The sequence below is a fragment of the Aspergillus costaricaensis genome (genome assembly GCF_003184835.1).
Source record: "Aspergillus costaricaensis CBS 115574 unplaced genomic scaffold BO79scaffold_22, whole genome shotgun sequence".
NCBI lineage: Eukaryota > Fungi > Ascomycota > Eurotiomycetes > Eurotiales > Aspergillaceae > Aspergillus > Aspergillus costaricensis.
Genome location: NW_020291822.1, coordinates 356,595 through 374,770, shown reverse-complemented (window position 1 = coordinate 374,770; position 18,176 = coordinate 356,595). Strand labels below are relative to the sequence as shown.

At 48.0% G+C, this 18,176-nt stretch overlaps 7 protein-coding genes across 7 annotated transcripts; 3 read left to right on the top strand and 4 right to left on the bottom strand.

The window, feature by feature from the left end:
- Window positions 1–389: 389 nt before the first annotated feature.
- On the top strand, window positions 390–1,787 carry BO79DRAFT_176063 (putative histidine acid phosphatase; the record flags this gene model as incomplete). The annotated part of the gene is made up of 2 exons (XM_025679831.1): window positions 390–989; window positions 1,050–1,787. The coding sequence occupies 2 exons, from the start codon at window positions 390–392 to the stop codon at window positions 1,770–1,772; spliced, it is 1,323 nt and encodes a 440-aa protein (XP_025537993.1). The 3' UTR covers window positions 1,773–1,787.
- Window positions 1,788–2,778: 991 nt separating this feature from the next.
- Window positions 2,779–4,805, bottom strand: BO79DRAFT_269565 (MFS transporter; the record flags this gene model as incomplete). Its single annotated transcript, XM_025687209.1, has 10 exons — window positions 2,779–2,993; window positions 3,058–3,153; window positions 3,208–3,275; window positions 3,332–3,538; window positions 3,596–3,673; window positions 3,729–3,904; window positions 3,957–4,151; window positions 4,198–4,361; window positions 4,414–4,456; window positions 4,524–4,805. The coding sequence occupies 10 exons, from the start codon at window positions 4,803–4,805 to the stop codon at window positions 2,779–2,781; spliced, it is 1,524 nt and encodes a 507-aa protein (XP_025537992.1).
- Window positions 4,806–5,369: 564 nt separating this feature from the next.
- Window positions 5,370–6,412, bottom strand: BO79DRAFT_209909 (alpha/beta fold hydrolase). The gene has a single exon (XM_025682699.1). It carries the CDS (start codon window positions 6,312–6,314, stop codon window positions 5,454–5,456), a length of 861 nt encoding a protein of 286 aa, XP_025537991.1. The 5' UTR covers window positions 6,315–6,412; the 3' UTR covers window positions 5,370–5,453.
- A 2,959-nt stretch (window positions 6,413–9,371) lies between these two features.
- Window positions 9,372–10,591, top strand: BO79DRAFT_229921 (kinase-like protein; the record flags this gene model as incomplete). The annotated part of the gene is made up of 4 exons (XM_025684068.1): window positions 9,372–9,511; window positions 9,564–9,632; window positions 9,726–9,898; window positions 9,957–10,591. The coding sequence occupies 4 exons, from the start codon at window positions 9,372–9,374 to the stop codon at window positions 10,589–10,591; spliced, it is 1,017 nt and encodes a 338-aa protein (XP_025537990.1).
- Window positions 10,592–10,891: 300 nt separating this feature from the next.
- BO79DRAFT_269563 (Zn(II)2Cys6 transcription factor) lies at window positions 10,892–13,205 on the top strand (the record flags this gene model as incomplete). Its single annotated transcript, XM_025687208.1, has 3 exons — window positions 10,892–10,977; window positions 11,034–12,594; window positions 12,644–13,205. The coding sequence occupies 3 exons, from the start codon at window positions 10,892–10,894 to the stop codon at window positions 13,166–13,168; spliced, it is 2,172 nt and encodes a 723-aa protein (XP_025537989.1). The 3' UTR covers window positions 13,169–13,205.
- A 428-nt stretch (window positions 13,206–13,633) lies between these two features.
- On the bottom strand, window positions 13,634–15,143 carry BO79DRAFT_269556 (O-methyltransferase; the record flags this gene model as incomplete). Its single annotated transcript, XM_025687207.1, is given in 5 exon segments — window positions 13,634–13,968; window positions 14,037–14,491; window positions 14,561–14,713; window positions 14,730–14,863; window positions 14,913–15,143. 5 exon segments carry the CDS (start codon window positions 15,141–15,143, stop codon window positions 13,634–13,636), a joined length of 1,308 nt encoding a protein of 435 aa, XP_025537988.1.
- A 651-nt stretch (window positions 15,144–15,794) lies between these two features.
- Window positions 15,795–17,285, bottom strand: BO79DRAFT_229918 (FAD-binding oxidoreductase; the record flags this gene model as incomplete). The annotated part of the gene is made up of 2 exons (XM_025684067.1): window positions 15,795–17,096; window positions 17,169–17,285. The coding sequence occupies 2 exons, from the start codon at window positions 17,283–17,285 to the stop codon at window positions 15,795–15,797; spliced, it is 1,419 nt and encodes a 472-aa protein (XP_025537987.1).
- Between the last annotated feature and the right edge of the window lie 891 nt (window positions 17,286–18,176).

Below are 18,176 nucleotides of genomic sequence, written 5' to 3'. Positions count from 1 at the left end.
AGGCTATTGTGCCTGGTCCCTGGAGTATCCACATCCAGCCGCACTCCACTCACGCCAACAAATGGCCCTAAACCGCCCGGTCGATGGCTTTAATGACGTATTTACCAGGATTAAGCAGCCCCCATTCTACCAGTACAGTCAGCTCCACTGTCCTCGAGCCACAACAATCTGCATCATACGGTGTTTAGCTTGCATAAAGCCAAGGACCCGGCCTAGAAGCTAGTGATGTAATCATGCACATCCAGGATCTGAATGATCTCGCAGCAGGCGGATATATCTTACCGTGGATTCCCTCCTAGTCACGATGTTTGTATCAATCCAACACCTGTCACTACCATCCAGGCCCAATTGACAGTTGCAGCCCTGGGGCTTCATACCGGTCTTTCATCATGAGGTTCCTTACAAGTCTCGTCGTTGCCACTTTATCCAGCACAACGGCATCCTACCAGTTCAATCCTCTTCACCATCTTGCCGGTATCGCTCCTTACTTCAGCTCTCATGATCCCCAGATTAATCCAGCTCCCCCCGCTGGCTGCAACGTCACACGCGCTGCTTATCTCGTCCGTCATGCTGCCATCTACGCCAACGACTTCGACTACGAGACCTACATCGAGCCGTTCGTCGAGAAGCTGCGCAACACAACACAAAGCTGGACAAACACCGACTCGCTCGCCTTCCTCGCCAATTGGACCGCGCCCATCACCGAGGACCACCTCGAAAAGCTGACTCGTGTCGGACTCCAAGAGGCAACAACCCTGGGCGTTAAGTTCCGCCAGCGATACCCTGACTTGCACACCGACAAAGTTTGGGCCGCAACTGCCGAGCGGACTACCAAATCTGCCCAGGGCTTCATAACCGGCTACACCAACAACAAAACGCACGTCGATCTTGTCAGCGTCGCACAGAGTGACACGACCGGCGCGGACTCCTTGACACCTTACAAATCCTGCCCAGCATACAGCTCCAGCTATGGCAGCACCTATGAAGATGTACGCCTATAGTCGCATCGCCCTTATTCCACCCAGCAAACTTAACTAACAGTATCCTAGGAATTTATGGAAACCTACACAGGCCCCATAATCAAGCGACTTAACGCCCTCGCCCCAAAATTCAACTTCACTTCCTCCGATGTAACCGCCATGTTTGAGCTCTGCGGCTACGAGACTGTGATTCGAGGCTCCTCACCATTTTGCGCATCCTCGCTCTTCACCAACAACGAATGGCTCTCCTTCGAGTACGCCAACGACATCATGTACTTCCACAACACGGGCTACGGCCGCCCTGTGTCGCCGGTGATTGGCTTTCCCTGGGTCAACGCCAGCTACAACCTCCTCTCCGTAGAGACTAGCGAGCAAGACATCTACGTCTCCTTCACACACCGCGAGGTACCGCCAACCATTGTTACAGCGCTGGGCCTGTTCAACAACAGTGCTTATTCGGGAGCGGATAATGTGAACGCTACTATGCCAACGAATGAGGTGAATTACGATCGTGCCTGGAAGAGCAGTAACATCTTGCCATTTTTGGGAAATATTGGAATCGAGCGGATGGAGTGCAGTGGTACCCAGAATGGTTTTGACGAGGGTGTGTACTTCCGGGTGTTGGTCAATGAGGCTGTTAAGCCGCTAATCGGGTGTCGGGATGGGCCTGGGGAGAGCTGTAGCGCGGAAACGTTTGCGGAATTTATTAGCGGGAAAGAGAAGAGGTTTGGGGATTTTGGCAGGATGTGTGGTAATTCTTCTGCTTTGGAGACTTTGGACATATATAATTAGTAGTGGTGGTAGTGGTATGCTGGTACTTACATCGGGAAGATTTATGAAGCACGTTCATAAGCGGAAATGCGGTGATTAATTGTAATAATTCCTACATGCGTCTCTAGAAACCATTCCAACACAGATGGATCTGACAAGAGCCCGAACACTCGATCCATCCCAAACTGCATATTCTAATCGAGGGCGCTACAGTCATGCTAATACCAAAGCAGTTCATAGTCTGAAGCATGACACCTTCTGCCCAGTACTACCACTGCTACTGAAGCAATGGAAGAGTCAATAGTGCTGAATAACCCCTTAGCGCAGTAGGACTAGCTCCTAAATCGATCACAGGATAAATCAACGAGCCAACTAAGCAGCCAATAGATTATAGTGTTACATCTTACGCATTATTCGAAACCTGGAGTGGGAAACAGCATGAGAATGACCGATTATGATTCGTGATGCACTACATCGCCGAGTTTATGTTGCAAACAGGCTTTGCTCGGGCACTTTAGTCCGGTCAAACTTCAGTCTGAACTAGATCCCGACCCAAGCCACAAACACGTAGACTTGGATAGAAGCTGAACACGCTAAGTAGAAGGCCCCATACAGGCCCTGTTTGAGCCAGAGGGAAAGGATACGTATACAATCAAGGTGAATAAGCATGTTGGAAGCAAAATGAACGAAGAACCGAGAGAAGATTGGCGATTCGCAGGCAGCTGGCCAGGCAGGTGCTACATTTTCTTCTCTTTTCAATACTGTGTATGACCACGCCTTGCTTTCATGGCATATTTACTGTTCAATATTATGAATGAGAATAACAAGGCTATCTCCATCTCAAAGGTTTGCTTCATTGTGCTCATAGTTCGGGACTTGAAAGTCTGAATAAAAAGTCTGACTGTCAGAGTATAGAGGGAGCCATACATGGCCTTTCGTATGTCACATAATACAATAAACAAACTATAGTGCAGAATATGGAGAATCGGTAATAAGCCTGGATAAATAGCGTAAAGCTTCCCAAGCACTAGAGCAAGAACCGGAATCCCTCTGCCACTGCCCGGCCAGGCAAGCCGTGTTCTTCATTCTCACGAGCCCGCGCGAGATCAACACCTTCTAATTCATCGAGCTGTTTATTCAATCTACCCAAATAAATGCGGAGGATGGTGGCAATTACGATTGTCATCGCAAGCAAAGCGATATTGACACTGAAGGCGGCGATATAACGAGGGGAGGCGGAGTCTATTTATCCCAACACGGATTAGTAGGTTGTATGTGGCTAGAGAAGCTGAAGCTTTGGACATACCGGGATAAAGGTATGGCATATAGATCTGGCACACATTACTGAGACAATTGATGAAGGCCAAGGCAGCGGCCCGTTTTGTGGCTGGGCGAGGAAGGACTGCGATCGTCAGTAAATGTAACTAGTCTCTTATCCTGCACCATAGATGCTTACTGTTTGAAATATATCCCAAAGACACTACGTAGCCTGCGTAAATGCCACCAAGCATTATACACATTGCCCTAGACCATCTTGTGTTAGTCATCTCGATTGGGAGGACCTATCAAGTAAGACTTACACATATCGGGCGGCGAAATTGTTGCCTGCCATAGCTAATATGAAAGCCACAATAGCAACGACAGGTGGGAGTGCTATATGAAGGTATCGCTCGCCTGTTCGATCCGCATGCCAGGCATGCACCAACACAACAAGGGTAGCGATAAGATATGGAGGTGTAGTCAGAAGCAAGGTATCAATGTTGTTTCGGCCAAGTCCGGCCATCACACTAGATGATAACAGTAAGTACCTGTAGACTGACGGAGAAACAGAATATAGCTCTTACCTGGGAAAGAAGGTTGTTACGCATCCGGCAGACGTGCAGCCGTAGATGACGCCTAGCATTAGCCAAGTCTTTATGTCCCTGTTGGCGGTGATGAGCTTGGTGACCAAAGCAAATGGAAGATTAAAGTACTTACGTGACGGCGAGCTTTGCACCCTTGGTCATGCTTTGATGTTCATTATCCACCCAGTCATCTTCGCCAATGTCCTTTTCTAGTCTCCATGCCGCGAGGACTTTCTCGTCATTTGTTAGCCACGAAGTGGTCCGGGGTAGATCGGGAACAATGAAAAATGCGATCAAAGCCGCAAATATCTAAGATGGTCAGTACCAACTGGTTTACAAAACTCAGAGAAATGGTGTTTACAGTTAGCGCTCCCTCAATAATGAAAAGCCACCTCCAAGCAGCGATGCCTCGTGCGCCGTTCAAGCCGCTCGTGATACCGGCGGCTATCAGACCGGAGAATGCACCTGAGATCAATGAACCTGCGTATAGCAACGCAGTCCGTTTCCCCAACTCTTTCCTGGTATACCAGGCTGATAGAAGATATAGACATCCGGGCTAAAATGTTAGCAGACATCTGGAAAGCAAGTAGAGGGATTCTCACAAAGTATGCAGCCTCGACGAATCCGAGTAGGAATCGAACCACAATCAAGCCAGCAAAATTATGGGTGGCCGCAGTGCAACACGAAATGACACCCCACGCTACCATACAACCAGGTAGATATATTGAAGGCTTTCCGAGCTTGTTGAGGATCAGGTTCGAAGGAACTGCGCCAATTAGTTGGCCTGGCCACAAAGGGAACAGAATAGTAGTACTGACCCTGCATAAGAAGATACCCGACGAACAGGATACTAACACACACCTGTGACGTGTTAATTCCTCGCATGCCTTGTAAATAATTATTCTTCATAGCTTGTTGACGTTCATACCTGGTATTGGTCACCTCTAAGGTTTAGGTCCGCTTGCAAACCAGCCAATTTTGCTGCTGCAATGTTGTTGCGATCCAGATAATTCAAGATGTACATAATCAACATCATGATGAGCAGCCTGATATCAATCTTCCTAACTAGCTTTGCCTCCCGTCGCTGTATCTCTTCTGGAGTCAGATCTTGCAACGATGTTGGCACAGTAACAGTGCCCGAGCCCTTTAATGTGTCCCCCATCTCGGGGAATTCGATATGTTCGGCCCCTGAATTCTTGACATTATCCATAGAAGGCAATTGGGTGATGAAACAGGAGCACTTGAGAGTAGTAAACTGAGATCTGCAGCGGCGAGTATGTTTGCCGGACGAGAGCCATGGAAGCGATGAGAGCGGTTGTGGGTATTCCAGCTTGTCCTTAAATGCTGGAGGATTCTGGAGCTTGGACTATTTCTGCACCGAGCTACCCCGTGGGGTGGTGAACAACCAACCGGGTTCGAGGACGGGGCTCTCTTCGGATATCTCAGGCGGGGTTGACGCACTTGGCAGCGGGAGCAAACAACCTGCCATATCCAGTGCATATCCGATGATTTTCCGGACTGAAGGGTCTGAGGACCAGGGGAAGATGGGTTGCTTCTACAACAAACCCAAGCCAGGGTAATGTATGCTAAATTTTCCATTATACGTTCGGTGTCAGAACTGAGATCACTGGCAAACAACCAGAATGCACGATAGAGAAAAGAAGCATAATTCAATGGTATTGTGCTGGCTAGCACAGGTTACAACTTTTATTACTCTTCTATCTTGATCCTAGCACCGTTATCCCCTTTGCCAAATCCTAAGAACATTGTGTGTATACTGGAAGGGAGAAAGAGGCTTCTCGCTACCTTTTTAAATGGGGAACTAATTACTTTACATGAAAGGGTACACGGAAGAACATCACTCCTTCTGGTTTGCGTCCAAAAATTCCAGCAGTCTTTGCGCAACAGCAGATGGTTGCTCTTCGGGGAGGAAGTGGCCACAATCGTGAATAGCGCCTCCAGAAACATTGGCCGCGAACTTCTGAACCAAATCGATCATACCTGCACCAACCGAGCTCTCTCCACCCAGAGCTAAGACAGGAATATCAAGTGGTGTCTTTGCGAACTCCAGATTCTGCTTCGAGCTCGTCTCAAAAGACCGATAGTACTCGAATCCTCGACTCATGGCTCCTGGTCTTGAATAGGCTTGAATATAGCGTTCAAAATGATCTTTGTGCATACCATCGGGATGAACGGTCTTCAAATTGAAAAACCAGGTCAAGAGCTCCCGCTCACGACCGCTCGTCAGGATTTCAGGTAACTCGGGAAGCGCGTTGAAGGAGAATTGCCAAAGACGCAAATTGGTCTGCTGAGACAATGGGAACTGAAACTGAGGCAAGAAACCCGGCACTGATGCATCTAAGATACTGAGCGATTTGATTCTCGATTGGAATTGAGCAGCCCAGGGATACGCGATCCATCCGCCCACATCATGGCCAATTAGATGATACGGTTGTTCTTTCAAAGCGTCGTGAATGGCTTCGGCCATGATCTTGCTCACGTTCGCGGTATCATAGCCATTGACAGGAGGAAGAGAATCGCCCAAGCCTGGGGGGTCGAGTGCAAAGAACCGGTAGTTTTTGGAAAGTGGCTCAAACATGTCACTCCACGCTTCTGCTGTTTGTGGCCAGCCGGGAATGAGCACCACAGGAGGACCTTGACCGCCGACGATGGCTCGGACCCCGTGCAGGAGACGGGTGACTTGCCACTTTGCCGTCATTATGTAAATGTTTGTCGGGTTAAGTGACGAGATAAAGATTTGAATGGCGTGTATTTGTCGACCAGGTTAAATCCACCGGCATTCAAATAAAATTTTACCTGGGCACTGAACCGTCCTGATTATATTCTGGTCATGAGTCACGGAGACTTCGATGAGTCAAGGCAAGGGGATGATGCTAAAATCTCATATCTACCGATACTAACTGTATTCAGGTTAGGGTATAGCGCAAGTCCAATATTTGATTATAGAGGACAGATCTCCGTTACATAACGATCCGTTTCGAACAAAGTCAGTAACTACCCATTGCAACTTGGAAATAAGGATTATGAGATAGACAGATTATTAAGATATCATATACAATGTTTCTTTTTTCTTTCACTGGCGTTGCCAGTCTTCGGCGGAGTGGGTCCCACAACTTGCCTGTAACTTACCCCGCCGGCACATAAAGCTTAGCTGGTTAGCCTATTCGGCAAGATGGGTCGAGGTAGGTCAAAAGCTATCCTCGCGAGGAAACTCAGCGTCTTGATTCTTTCTCCGACCCGCTCATTTCTGGCATCGGTAAAACCCCCGCAGAGCCGGAGTCACTCCACCACCGATTGCACTATGTTTACTTTCTGTGGGCTATTACACACAAATAGACTTTCCTAAAGGTAACAAGGGCGTGAAAGTTCTAAGATATTATACCCAATGAACAAGGTGAGGTAGTTGTTGCTAAGTTTGATTGATCGACCCAAGCTATGACAGGAGCCAATAGCAGTGAATAGAACGCGTCAGCCCAGGAGGTACTAGATGATGTGCCACCTGCAATTTGGCTGAAGCTGTAGTCTAAACTTGGCTAAATCCGACCCATTCGACAGGCTTCTCCGGCTACTTTCGGCACTTTTCCGAGACGCTTTGAGCGAGGACCTCAAACCCAACGTGGGTGCTTGTGTCGGCCCCGGAAGGATCAAGTAGAACATAGTACCGGTCACGATCATCATGATTTGAAATATCTCTGTGATTGCTATTGACCGTAGACCACCAATTAAGAAAGAAACACTGATGGGCGTGGATCCCATACCAAGAATGTCGATGGCTGTTTGCATGTATCTTCAGAGATAGTTCTTGGAATGACAAACGAGATCTCACGGGGTATTTGGCAGCACCAGCTCTACCTACCCAGAGGTCAAGCTAAGAAGAGAGCAGAAACCTAACAGTATTTCCAGAAGGAATCAATCCGAGCTATGGGACAGGATATGTAGGAGGGATGATAATGCATATCTTACCACATCACCCGTGACTAGTCTGCATTTCAGCCGAGCATATCCTTCAACACTAATGTATCGGTAATGAAGCAGGACATCATGTATGCATTCCTTTAGGTCGAGAAATCTACTGTCACTTTACTCATGACTTGGAAGAAGCGAATCTTTAGCGAGACAGACACTCTGGTGATTTAATATTATCTCTGTATATAGCGTGGCCAAGCAATGGCCCATGCAGATCATACCAGACCTATGTAGCATTGAGCATTGGTAGGCTTGTCATTACGCAGTCTAAGGCAGCCCGCTATACCTTGCTACACTTGCTCCGGCCTGCATTGGGGCTGTGGTGCACTTGGCCTTTTGCATGTACAGTTACTATGTAGTCTTTTTTTATGAATGATCCCTTGAAATGCCTCATAGTTGCATTTATAATTTGCCATTGGAAATTCCCAGAAAAGCAGAGAAGGTCCAGGGTGTTCAGCATAGCGCAACAGCAATATATGCTATAAGAAGCGAGAATCTTGATGATCATATAAAGGGTATATGCTCCCCCAGGCCACGGCGTCATGTATGAAGCGGTCCAAGTATCATCATACTCCCTCCCAGGGTTTATTTTCTGTATCTGTCTTGGGCTCCTAGGACCCGTACACATGATGCGTAGTGATATGGGTTCCATCTTCTGTCTTGAAATCGACAGTCAAATGCTCTTTCGGGTCATTGTTATTTGAGCGCCATGTTCCACTACCTAGCATTAGCTAAAGCAAACGAAAGAAGAGATGGGCTTTACTCAGGAGTCGATCTGACTTGTGCTTCGTGCACCCCACGATTTCCTAATCTCTTAGCATGCGCAGTCACTGACTCGTCGGCCGAGGGGCTTTTTTGATAGACTTTATTATAGGTGATCTTCTTGAGGGGCATCTTGGAATGGTAAAATGAGAAAGAATTCTTCTAAATAAAAGAATAATAGTATATGACAAGCTTGATGAAGATCGAGCGGCACAATTACTTGGGCCCTGAGATTGTATGCTTGCATCTTTTCTCCTGCCTATATACTGCACATTGCTTCCTCAACTACCAACATGGGGTGCTTTGTGCCCCTCGAGTAAAAATATTTTGGGGACTTTTATTGCACTATCATGTACATCCCGCTGTAGGTTAAGCTCCATTGACTAGCAGAGGATTGCACTCAAGATAGCAGCCTATCATCAGTGGTAATCGGATTGTAGGGACAATGAAGAGCGAGGAAACCATGGATACCATGCAGTTCACTTACTACATATAGTAAACCTGCTTGCGTCTGATTGATAGTTCGCCTAATTTCTTTGTGCTCAGATAGAGTCACGACTTGTAGTAAAAGGGGAGCGAAGCTGAAAGAGCGCGTGTTTCAAGTTTGGTATTTTGAAAAAAGAGTATCAGAGCGCTTTATGCTCGAGTACAAATTTAGCAACCAGAGAATATCTAGGCGATATTGCTTTTTGGACATGGCGAAAAATCACGTAAGAGTTGCATTGGGATTAGCTGGTCAACAGTAGAGGATTTTTTGTCACAGCTAGGTAACTTGTTAATAACTCGTTGTTCATTGCTTGGCCGTCGAGATAAGTTATGTAGCCAGTCACTTAGTGCGAGCATTTGGTTAGCAGCTACTGGTTAATATACACATTCAGCCTTGTTTGACCCAGGAAACGAGGGACCTCAGGACTGTGTGCATGTGACCTGTGTGACCAAGCATCAAACACGACAGATTCTCTTTCCGCCCAAACTCTGAGCTCAACTTCTCTGTCGTCCTCGAGCAACACCTGTCAACTGCACTATCATGGCTACTGTGAGCGGTTCTTTCAGTGCTGACACCAATATCATTCTTGATATTGGAGAAATCTTACACGAACGATATCGAGTACTACAGCAACTGGGTGCTGGGCGCTATTCAGCTATCTATCTAGCGCGGGACCAGAAGTACGCTTTTCCTACGCCATGTAAAACACACAGAAACTTAAGTTTTTTATAGGGAACTATCTTACAAGGCAATAAAACTATTGAGGGAAGATTGCTATGACGGAAAACATGATCTCTTTGAGTTAGAGATACTGAAGCACTTACGCGAGGCGGATCCCAATCATCCAGGCTAACAGCACATTACTGTCCTCCTTGATGACTTCACCTACATTAGCCGGTCGGGTACTCAGCATGTCTGCCTTGTAATGGAGCCAATGGCAGAAGACATGAAGACCTTCCCCCTTTTCTTTGAGGGTGCCCGGATACCTAACCACATCATGAAGAAAGTAACGAAACAATTACTATCTGCCCTGGACTACGCACATGCTTGTGGTGTCATCCACACAGGTAAGTCTATATGCTAATTGATCTAATAAGACATTCGTGTTGACTCTCACTTGCCCAGACATCAAAGAAAGTAACATTATGGTGAAATTCCGAAATCCAGCTATAATCGATAGGTATTTGGAAGATTCCTTGGCAAACCCAGCTGCCGATCTTGGAGAGTACAACTTCGATGATGCTTCTGAGTTGGTTCAGGCGGATGTTGTACTAGGTGACTGGGGATCGGCGAGTTGGGTCGAGAAGCATCTGACAGACTTCATTCAGCCTACATTACTTCGTGCGCCCGAGGTTATACTTGGGGCACCCTGGGGAACCAAGGCAGATATTTGGAATCTAGGTGTCCTTCTACCCGAGCTCCTGGATGCCTTACGCATGTTCAATGGTAGGGCGGATGTTACAGGTGGTGTTTACCTTACCAAGCACCACCTTGAGGAAATCGAAGCCCTGTTTGGTCCCTTTCCTCCCGAATTGTTGCAATCTGGAGATCCACAAATTGTTCAACAGTTTTTCGACAAGGAGTTCAACTTCCGTAATTGGACCCAGAGACCACCAGCGGTACTGGAGAGATGGATTGAGAGTATTGATGGCCCCGAAAAAACCAATTTCCTTTCAATGATACGCTCTATGCTGGTTATCGATCCAGAACAGCGAATGACCGCACTTTCTCTTCAAGATGCGCCGTGGCTTAGTACATAGAATTAAATCTTGATGCATACCTCAGATCAGGGGTCAAGGTCAGACTCAATTGCGAGGCTTCATGTGTATTACTCAGTAATATAAATGAAAACCATGTATAAGGTCAGCTACCATTGCGGATAATCGGTAAGCACTTGTGGCCTGGAAGGGAATAGTCCGAGTTCTACCCCGCAAACCTTCTGTTACCGCTTCCTTTGCTGATCAACAGCTCCCTGTTAGTCGGATATGTAAAATGCCAGTCCCTCCCCCGGAAATAAGTGATCGGATAATTCTTCGACCAGCGACTGATCAATATTCCATATGGAGGTGCGAAACAGTCCAGCAAGCAAACGGCGGATTTCTAAGAAGCGCGTCCGAGTTACGCGGGCTTGTGATGCCTGCAAAAGGTGAGCCAATGTTGGGAGCCTTCACCTTTAAGGGCAAGCTTACACAATAAACCCAGGAAGAAACTGCGCTGTAGTGGGACATTACCCTGTCCGACGTGCCTTAAAGCTAACAAAGCGTGCGAGTACACAGCCGAGTATAACAGGGGCAAGCCCCCTCAGGTCCGCATCGCTCAGCCATCAGTACAGGGCAATGAACAGCAACAGAAAGCTGCAGCCGAGGGGGGCAGGCCACCTCCTTCACCATATGCGCATATTCTGGAGCGCTATAACATGCCCGACAGCCAGATAGACAATCCGCCCTCTCGCGCCTCGCCTGAGCATCAAACGGACTTGGAGGGCCATTATGTCGGTCCTTCGTCAGGGGTATCCTTTCTCCTCCGAGCGCAGCGGAGGCTCCACAAATATGTCGCGTTGCCAATCAACACGCCGATATTCACGTTCGGAGATTCTCCACTCCCGGAGGTTGAGTCGACCTTCATGCTATTGCCTCGCCGGAACGAGGCCAATGCGCTCTTGGCCCGGTACTTTGACTTCGCCTTTCCCACACATCGCTTTCTCCATCAGCTCCAGGTTGAGGGCTGGGTTGAAGAATTCTATCGCGCTGTGCAAGAGTCGGAGGCAGTCAGTCCCGGCATGCGGGGAAGAAGGGCAGTGGTTCTTATGGTCTTCGCTCAGGCAAGACAAGGCCAGCCTGACAGGGACCCGTCGTCCGTCCGATCTTTGATTAGTAGGTTCGCTGGCACGGAATCCTTTCCAACAGATTTAATCATCTCACGAATGGCCAGTGCGGGCTACTTTACAGCCTCGGAGCAACAGCTCTCCGCCGAGACGGGACCCGTGCGAATAACCAGCGTTCAGGCACGGCTGGCCCAGTGTTTCTATCTTCTGTCTCAATCTCGCATCAACCACTGTTGGAGTTTGTTCGGAACGACTGCCCGACTTGCCATGACCATCGGTTTGCACCGTGCAAGAAGACGTGAGTATGGTGCCAAGGTCGATCATATCGAAGCAGAAAGTCGGAAGCGCGTCTTCTGGTGTGCCTACAGCTTAGATAACTATCTGAGTGCTGCTTTGGGCCGCCCTCGGATATTTCACGATGATGACATTGATCAAGACTTTCCTACTGTTGCTGATGACTCGTGGATCCTCAGAGACCGAATCGTCACCCCCGTGTCGACGACCCAGAGTATAATGCTTGCCCCACTTTACCATGCCAGGTTGTCCGTCATAATTGGTCGCATACTCCATGACATTTATGGAGTTCGCAGAGGTGGCTTACAAGCGGAAGTATCTGCCGCCGCTCAACACGGCGCTGAACTTATCAGTTGGCGTCAAGAGATTTCCAACTTCCTCGACACCCCGAATGTGGATCTTTTGATGTTGACGTACCAACGCCAATACACAGTGCTGAACTTGGCCTTCTATCACGCACAAATACTGCTCTACAGGCCGTTTATTCTGCGCAATTTTGGGATCATCAGTCCCGAAAGTCCACGAGATTGCCCATCCAATAAACCTGTCGACGATTATATCGAGATTTGCCTTGACGCGGCCATGAGGATTGCCGCGATTATCCGCGAGCTTTGCGAGAAACGGCGGATGTATAACACATTCTGGGTACGTAGCGATTATTTCTTCGCTGGTAGTATAAGCTGATTTCGGACAGTTTACACATTACTACGCGTTCTCAGCAATTATGATTCTGTATTTCCGAGTCATCCAGCTGTGTGCCCAGAGAGGCAATGTAGAGGAAGTATGCCTCAAATATCTGCGGACAGGGGAGTGCGCCCAGCAAGATCTCGCTAGCTGTAGCTCCCACTCGTCTTTCGTACAGCGCTACGTCGTCGTTCTCGAGGAGCTTCGCCAAGAGGCGCGAACGGCCGTCAATCAGCCTGTACCCCATGATCATAGGATCTCACACATTGGGGCTCCACACTACGAGGAAACAATCCTCCCGGGTGAACCTACACTGAATCAAATCGAGATAGCTGGCGGACCACGGAGTGGCAGCCTGGTACCTCCTATGATGGAAGGCAATCTTTCCCAATGGGAACAGGATTTAACTGACGATGGCTTTACTGTGCCTGGCCTTTCAGGATCTGCAGAATGGGAAGGAATCGACTCCTTAGCTATCGCAGGACTGGGGGAGTTAGACTACCTGTTCCCTCATGTAGACCATCCTGAAAAATAGCACTCCTGGCCCTGGCTCATGTATTGACAGAAACGCGTTGATGGAAATTTTTGTAATAGCCCCGCAGTGCCTTTTTATATATATCCATCTTGAGCTACTTAGTCAGAAAGACATATCAGTGAGCTATCCCAGTACTCACAGAAGCTTTATTTATTCCCAAATATTTGCCAAGGCTATGTTATGGTCTTTCACATTTCCGACTCCAGCTCGACGGCTTTTCCGTGTGGCTTCGTTTCCGCCCGAGAGTCCGGAAAACAAAAAGTCGGATAAGTCTACATGGCCGAGGCAATACCCCTATTAATCTCATCGAAAGATCTTTAGCTTGCAATTTTACTCTGAAGACTTTGCGTGATCTCTAATCATCCAGTTTCGTTCTCATGATGTCTAACATGCAACTTTACCATCGTTCATTCTGTTTGAATCGTCGGTCGCATAACGAGAAATGTAGCTTCATCAAATTCCATGTCATGCTTCTCCCTCGTAATCGGTTACTTCGCACTCAATCACGCTTTCCACCCCAGCACCAGCGCTCCAGATCTGTACGATCCTCAGACCAGTTCGTCTCTCAATCAAGTCATACCACGCGGCCCGAGTGCGCTGCTCAGAGGAGAACAGCCCCAACATCATCATATCAAGCCCGGTTATTTCCCAGTAGGCCCCGGTCTCCGGAACAACAAATTCATTTATCAAGAGCCTGCTATATCCAGGTCTCATAGCATCCTTGACACGCTTAAGTAATGTTTCACATACATCGTCACACCAGTTATGTAAAGTTGAGTGTATGTAGTAGGCTCGAGCGCCTGGATATATACAATCCATGCATTAGCCCAAACGTGATATGAGAAGAAGTGAAAAAGACCGAACGCACCTTTAACAGGTTGCTCATCCCGAAAATCATACTCCATACACACAATCGATGAATCTAAATCCATAATTTGGCGAACCATCATGGGCAAGTCTTGGAGGATAAGCTTCCCGGGCGCATCTGGAAATGCAGCGCGGAATCTTTCCAGATCGTGGCCTACATTACCGCCGATGTCCACAAGAAAAGGCGCATCCGGACTAGGATCAGCGCCGTGAATGAGCCTATCCTTCACAGGATAGACATCAGGATGGATCCACCATCGGCGACCGAGATTGTAACCGCCTAAGTAATCATTTAGGTGCTTTCCATAACCTAACTCATTTACCCAGCTGAACAGGTCCCTGTCAGTGCCGTAAGCATTCATCAAAGATGTGTCCTCAGGGTTAGTTGGATTTGTCCATCCACGCTTGCGAGAGAATTCATGGAATTTCAGGCAGCCAGCACTGGTACATGAAGTGCTAGTGCGCAACGGAATAGCTACATTAGCGGTTACATTATTAAGGGCTATAAGTGTAGAGTATACTCACAGACCGAGATATCCATTTCCAATTTGAGGAAGACTAAGGGCTTTGGTATAATTAGTGGGCTGGTACTCGTCCTCACCGACCTCATTGAGGAGACCCATGGCGCTGAGGTGGCGCATGAGACGACCCGGTGATAAGTTAGCGAGGTCCGTAGCACTGATTGAGGTGGCACATACTGAGAAGTTTCGGTTCGATTCCTAGGCTTGATGCCAGGTCTGAGACCCTCTGCGGTTTATCTCCATTCTGGGCCATTAAGACCCACAATCCTGAGTCCACACCAAACCCTACTGCCATCATAGCTCCGATCTATTGCGATCAGTACCCTCCTAGATATATTAAAAATTGAGGCGCTTACCTGGCCCCAACAGTGATCAGCCATGATGTCTCGAGGGGTCGATAAAGCTAGGAATAACTGTCGACATTTGTATATAGCAGCTTTGCGAATTCCATCGGAATCAGTACCCAAGCGTTTAACATCTTCTGCGATTTCACTCAATAACTTGGGAGTTTCATCAAGATTGCTAGGACATGAAGCGACTGAGATGTCTACAGTAGTTGAATCTTGCACTCTGTTGTCTGCGTCCATTTTTACTGATACGGCTAAAGAAGGGAAAGGACGCCCAACGAGGCGCTTATATGAAGAGGGGTTAATGCAAGGGTCTGCTTGCCGCCTTTGAAGTAGCCAGGGTATGTTGGAAAGCACAGAGAGAGAACAGCGTCGTTCTTAGGAACCCCTGTCCTATTTGATGGACATTCTAGCCGAATTTGGCAATCCCATGCAGCATCATACATATCCTGGATGTGAGCCATACACCTCTATTACAACAGCATCCGCGGTATTCCCAGGTCTCGATTGCGGGTCAGCTGTCACTTACCACAACGTGCGAACATATCGATATTATAGATTCTATCCCGATTTGAGGGAAAGTTATCTTGCTCCTAAGAAGTCCGTTGGTCAGTCTGACAACACTTGACAGGTTTCAACTGCTCGGAATACAATGTTCCCATTCAGGGAATCCAACTCGTATTGGTCTTATGACCGGCCATTATCGGACATAGCTCGTACTACCGCTGCCTTGATATATTGTTCTAATTTGCAGGGATCCGCCTGCGAACTGGTGACAAGTACTCTCACTCCATGTGCAATTGCTATTAAATGCAATACTTCATATGCCAAATATAAGGAACTAGTAAGCTGTAGACCTATGTATCGATACCAAAAATGTTCAGCTCTCCATCATTTCCCGCAATCTCCACCAACCACGTCATGCCACTTATGAAAAATGTTCTCCGGATCATACCTAGTCTTCACCATCCTCAGCCTCTCCAAATTGTCTCCATATGCGTCATTAGGCTTCACCGGCTCGTTCTCCATATTTAGATAACGCCCCACTGGCCCTTTCTCAAGATGGTCCCCTTCACCGTGACGTTGACGCTCATATCCGTTGACATTCCGTATCGTCGCGCATAACTTAGCATTGAATTGACGAACAGTAGCATCCAAGCTGGGATCGGTCCATCCAAAGATGGTAACAACATCATAGTACGCCCCGCGATTGGCGTATACAGTAGCATGCTGGGGTACTTCGCGTAGCTTGTGGGTGGAGAAAAGTTCCACTGCCATAGAGCAAACAGTAACATTCGGATGGCCATCATGGAACGACCAGACCATATCCGCCATTCGCTGAAAAGCTTCTATTTGCAGGGGCATCGTGACATTCGCAGAACCTTGGTGACGGCGCATCCCGTACTCGCACAATGGGTTTTGTAAGGTGTTGACCTCGGCGATGGACATCATTCTAGTTGAGTCCATGATAGGTCTCATGTTTAAAAGTCCTGAGAAGTAGCTCTTGGCTTCCCCATCCGAACCCTGATAAAGTGGGACAGCAGTGAGGATACGTGTCGTCCCATCCAGCGTGTGGCCCACGCCGATAGTCAAGCAATGACCTTCGCGATTATCTCGATTGTGGAACTCATTGGCGAATGCCACAAGTTCGGGTAGGGAGTCCGGTGCAAAGGCGAGGATCCCGCTCCATACCTCTTCCTGGTGGTGGACGCGGTACAGAAATCGCGTTACGACGCCAAGCTGCGCCCCAGCTCCACGGACGGCCCAAAACAGGTCTGCATTTTCTGTTTCAGAGGCGTCAAGGATGCACCCATCGGCAGTAACGATCTGGACTGCTATGAGATTGTCGATCGCGAGGCCATGCTTCGCTGTCAGCCATCCATGGCCACCACCTAGGATTAAACCCCCTACCCCGGTGTGGTTGACTGCACCCCCGACGGCAGCTAATCCGCGGGAGTTTAATGGCTTGTCAATCTCGGCCCACAGACATCCGCCCTCAAACAACACAGTCATGTTAGTCTCATCCACTTCGACCTCTCGCATATTTCCGAGATGTATGAGCATGCCTTCTGATGATGAAGCCCCGCTAGTCGAGTGACCACCGCCACAAACAGCCAGGGAGAGCTTGCTGGCGGAGGCAAACTTCACCGCCGCAGCTACCTCTTCAGCACTAGTCGATTTGACTACCACGTCCTAGAATGAGTCAGTATGGTCCCAGAGAGATATGATGAAAGTGGTAATCAGGAGATCGGGGGCTTAACTGACAGACTTCACTTCAGCCGCCTTACTCCATCTCCTAAGGGTGGCAGCATATCCATCATCATCCGGCATCAAAACTTCACCATTTGAAATGGCTTTGTATATTTCGTTCCATTCAGGCATAACTGAGAACCAGTAGTGTAACTCGAATGTTGAGCTTGAAGGAGTTAGGAGGTATGCTAGTGCGACCTTTAGTGCTTTTTGTGGGGTGGGTGTGTGAGCCAACTGAAGCCTGCCGGAGTATGTCATCGAAATCTTCTGCAGGTCTATCCCTGGCATCGTTCAGATGCATGCGAATCCGTTGTGGTAAACTCCTTGCTCCTAAGTACTAATCTTCCCAGCCGGCAGAGTCAGCATGTGCAACCGAATTTCCGTCTTTGACTGGTGGCATGACTTCTCATGACAAAGGACTTATACTGTGCACCCTCGCTTCTTAAGTTATTGACAATGTAATTGACGAAAAGCAAGGTCGAAGAACCCCTTTCTATCCAGGTTTGCTGAAATGCTAGGAGGGGCTCATTCAGCAAAGTATCAGGTGAACTTGTTATTGGACAATACGAAAAGGGCTGCAGTAGTCAGATATATTCATTCTTTCTTCCTTGATACACTTTGAGCAGGGATTATCGCTTTGTCGCTGACGACCAGCTATGCAGTGGTTTGCACCTAGTCCTTCGTCATGTACGTTTAGCGTCTGCATTGCGCATCTATTCTTCGAGAGAGTTGATCCTATCAGTTGCTGACAGTTACGAGGGGCAGACATATATGTTGTATGATGCTACTTGATAGTCACTTGATCCGCCCGACAGAATTTGTTCCTGCGCTTTCTCTGGATAAAATCGGTACTTGTACACTGTGCGACAATCTAAAAGAATTATCCAAGCGCTTGGTATGCGACTTTACTTGCAAAATCGGCATGAGTCTGCGAACTCAAGTAAGACAGGAATGATAGAAACATCCATTCCTATTTTGGTGTGACCTAGAAGACGAAAAGCGAGAAACCCCCCAATAAAATTA